The sequence below is a fragment of the Anarrhichthys ocellatus genome, unplaced genomic scaffold (assembly GCF_004355925.1).
Source record: "Anarrhichthys ocellatus isolate YVR2014 unplaced genomic scaffold, GSC_Weel_1.0 scaffold6278, whole genome shotgun sequence".
NCBI classification, from domain to species: domain Eukaryota; kingdom Metazoa; phylum Chordata; class Actinopteri; order Perciformes; family Anarhichadidae; genus Anarrhichthys; species Anarrhichthys ocellatus.
In genome coordinates this window covers 1-2,995 of record NW_022286252.1, presented here as the reverse complement: position 1 = coordinate 2,995, position 2,995 = coordinate 1, and the positions used below count along the sequence as shown (strand labels likewise).

Here is a 2,995-nt window from a genome sequence, read left to right as displayed (position 1 = left end):
TAAATGAACAGGATAATATGTATGAATTAACAGGATAATATGTATGAATTAACAGGATAATATGTATAAATTAACAGGATAATATGTATGACGTTACGGGGAAAAACTTAAATATTCTCTGAGATTTAAGGAGATTAACTATAGGAGAAACAAATATTTTTTGTTCCTACGATGGTCTTCATACTGGTCTACAGTCGTACTGATTGGTCTCCTCCTGGTTTTAGTTCTCACCCTTCAGCTGGATCCAGAGCCAGAGCTCGTGGACTGTCCAGGTCCTTCCAGACCAGGACCTGTCGGTGCTGCCCGTCCAGCTTGGCCACCTCGATGCGGTTGGTACCGGTGTCGGCCCAGTACAGGTTCTTCCCCAGCCAGTCCACCGCCATCCCCTCCGGGTAGTCCAGACCGAACTCCACCACGTGTTCCAGAGCGCTGCCATTCATGAAGGCCCGGCTGATGGTCTGCAGGGGGGACGAGGCAAGACCACGTTAGACCACGTACAGGTGTTCAGGTTCCATACTGAGAATCTGACTGAACCATATACGTATATATTAGTGCTGGGCAAGTTAACGCATTAATTAATTAACACTGACAATTATTTTATCGCGTGTTAACGCAGTTTTTTTATTATTATTAAGCGGACATTTTTAACACAAGAACCGGCCGGCCAGAAGCGAGCGGTGAACAGCTGTTTGTGTGGCGTCACTTCCGTCTCTTCCCGTTTCCTTCACCTACATTCCCCTGGGTCCTAAGTTCCTCCATGTACAGCTTCTTATCACCCTCTATCTACCAACGTACATTTATAACAATACCACACATATTACGGTTATTGCACTTTTGTTCATATAGCAGTACTTTTAAAATAGAAGTGCACAATACACTACTTTTGAATTCATTATTGAATTTTGCGCATAACAATGCGATTAATTGCAAAAACATCATGCGATTAATCACGATTAAAAATTGTAATGGTTACCCAGCACTAATATATACACATACTCATTAAAAGATACGGAGGAGGAGAGTCTCTTCTCACCTTCAGAGTGATGTCGGTCCAGTAGATCCGGTTGTCGGTGACGTCGAAGTCGAGAGCCGAGGCCTCCTTGACTCCAGTGAGCGGTATGGCCACGTTGTTGTTGTTGGTTTCCAGTGAGATGCGTCGGATATCGGTGTGACGGGAGAAGAGCAGGAAGGCTTCGGGCACGATGCAGGTCCTCATGTCAGAGATGAGCTCCAGACCGATGGGACATCCGCACTGAACGCCCTGAGGCTTGTAGAGGCACAGGTGGCTGCAGCCACCGTTACTCTCTGCACATGGGTTGGTACCTGAGGGGGGCGGGGCCACAGGTAAGTCACAAGTGAGTCACAGCTGGGTCACAGCTGAGTCACAGCTGGGTCACAGCTGGGTCACAAGTGAGTCACAGCTGGGTCACAGCTGGGTCACAAGTGAGCCACAGGGTTCTGGTCAGTGGTTGAAGTTGAAGACTGTCTGGAGGAGTTTGATTTATTTTCTATAATAAATATAAATTGTTCTTTCTAGGTGTTTGTGGCCGATTTCTGACTACATGATGCAGGATATTTTTTCTGGATGATAATATTTAGTTAGTGTTGAGGATTAATTGAGTCACTTTCAGTTTATTTTAGATTATCAAAACCAGAAAGAACCGATCAGATGGATCAATCAGGGAGCTTTAGAGGAGCTGGTAGGACCCAGGTTAAGCTAAGCTAACTGTTAACCTCTGAATCCAATCTTTATGCTAAGCTAAGATAGCTGTTTCCAGTCTTTGTGCTAAGCTAAGGAAGTTGTTTCCATTCTTTATGCTAAGCTAAGATAGCTGTTTCCAGTCTTTGTGCTAAGCTAAGGAAGTTGTTTCCATTCTTTGTGCTAAGCTAAGGAAGTTGTTTCCATTCTTTATGCTAAGCTAAGATAGCTGTTTCCAGTCTTTATGCTAAGATAAGATAGCTGTTTCCAGTCTTTGTGCTAAGCTAAGGAAGTTGTTTCCATTCTTTATGCTAAGCTAAGATGGCCGTTTCCAGTCTTCATGCTAAGCTAAAATAGCCGTTTCTTGTCCCGGTCTGAAGTTTTAACTGGAGCAACATCTACTGGAAGGACCACCATGGGTCCTTCCAGTCCCATGCTGGTCTTCTGGGTCCTGGTCTCACCGTAGAACTGGTGCACATAAGTGGCCTTGAGGCCCATGAGGTCTGGCAGCTGGTCGATGATAACCTCTCTCTCCGCGGTGCGTTTGTGGACCCGTTCGATGCTGCGGCGCTGCCAGTCTGTCCAGTAGATGAAGTCTCCCAGCAGAGTGAAGCCGAAGATGTGAGGGAGTTTGTCCTCCACCAGCACTCGTCGTCCTGTCCCGTCCATGTCCATCACCTGACAGGTAGACAGACAGGAGGGTGAGACACACCGAGCATGCTCACAAGAACACTTTAAGGAGAACACATGGCTAGAGTTCATGTAATATATGAAGAGAAATAATAAAGACATGTAGAAATGTGAGGAATCTACAGACAAAACCTGCACCACCTCCGAGGCTCAGGTGAGGTCACAAGAGGAAAATAAAAACAGACAAGAACACGGAGAGATTGCGCGAGGACAGAAACCACAGAAGAAGAAAAGAGACCGTCGTGTTTTCATTCTGACCGTTGACACCTTTAACAGGAACATATTCTACATTTACATTAAATATGATCTTTCTCTTTTCTTATTTTCATGGAGAAGATAGTTTTTGGATTAACTAAATACATTAGTTTCCTTATGTGGCGAAAAGATAAATCCACAATATTTATATAAAAAATGACCAAAACATGTTTCATGTTTGTTATTTATATCAGCTCATGTTAAAGCTGGCAGGACGTCCGACTCTGTGACCGAACAATCACAGCGAGGAACCACCGTGAAGCAGCAGAAGAACTACAACTCCCAGGTGAACTCACACTGATTCTAGAACTACAACTCCAGGTGAACTCACACGGATTATAGAACTACAAC

At 44.6% G+C, this 2,995-nt stretch overlaps 1 protein-coding gene across 1 annotated transcript; it reads right to left on the bottom strand.

Annotated features, from left to right (window-relative positions):
- Positions 1–16: 16 nt before the first annotated feature.
- Positions 17–2,985, bottom strand: LOC116380162 (low-density lipoprotein receptor-related protein 6-like). The gene is made up of 3 exons (XM_031842116.1): positions 2,161–2,985; positions 1,034–1,323; positions 17–458 (listed from the first exon to the last, which is right to left on the bottom strand). Exons 1-3 carry the CDS (start codon positions 2,489–2,491, stop codon positions 228–230), a joined length of 852 nt encoding a protein of 283 aa, XP_031697976.1. The 5' UTR covers positions 2,492–2,985; the 3' UTR covers positions 17–227.
- Between the last annotated feature and the right edge of the window lie 10 nt (positions 2,986–2,995).

What these genes read in the sequence shown, in the direction of transcription:
- LOC116380162 (XM_031842116.1), bottom strand. Translation starts at nt 2,491, where the DNA reads ATGTCTTTATTATTTCTCTTCATATATTACATGAACTCTAGCCATGTG. An exon ending in TTATGTGCACCAGTTCTACG is followed by an intron (nt 1,324 to 2,160) that starts GTGAGACCAGGA and finishes CGCCCCCCTCAG; the next exon opens with GTACCAACCCATGTGCAGAG. An exon ending in GGACCGACATCACTCTGAAG is followed by an intron (nt 459 to 1,033) that starts GTGAGAAGAGAC and finishes TCCCCCCTGCAG; the next exon opens with ACCATCAGCCGGGCCTTCAT.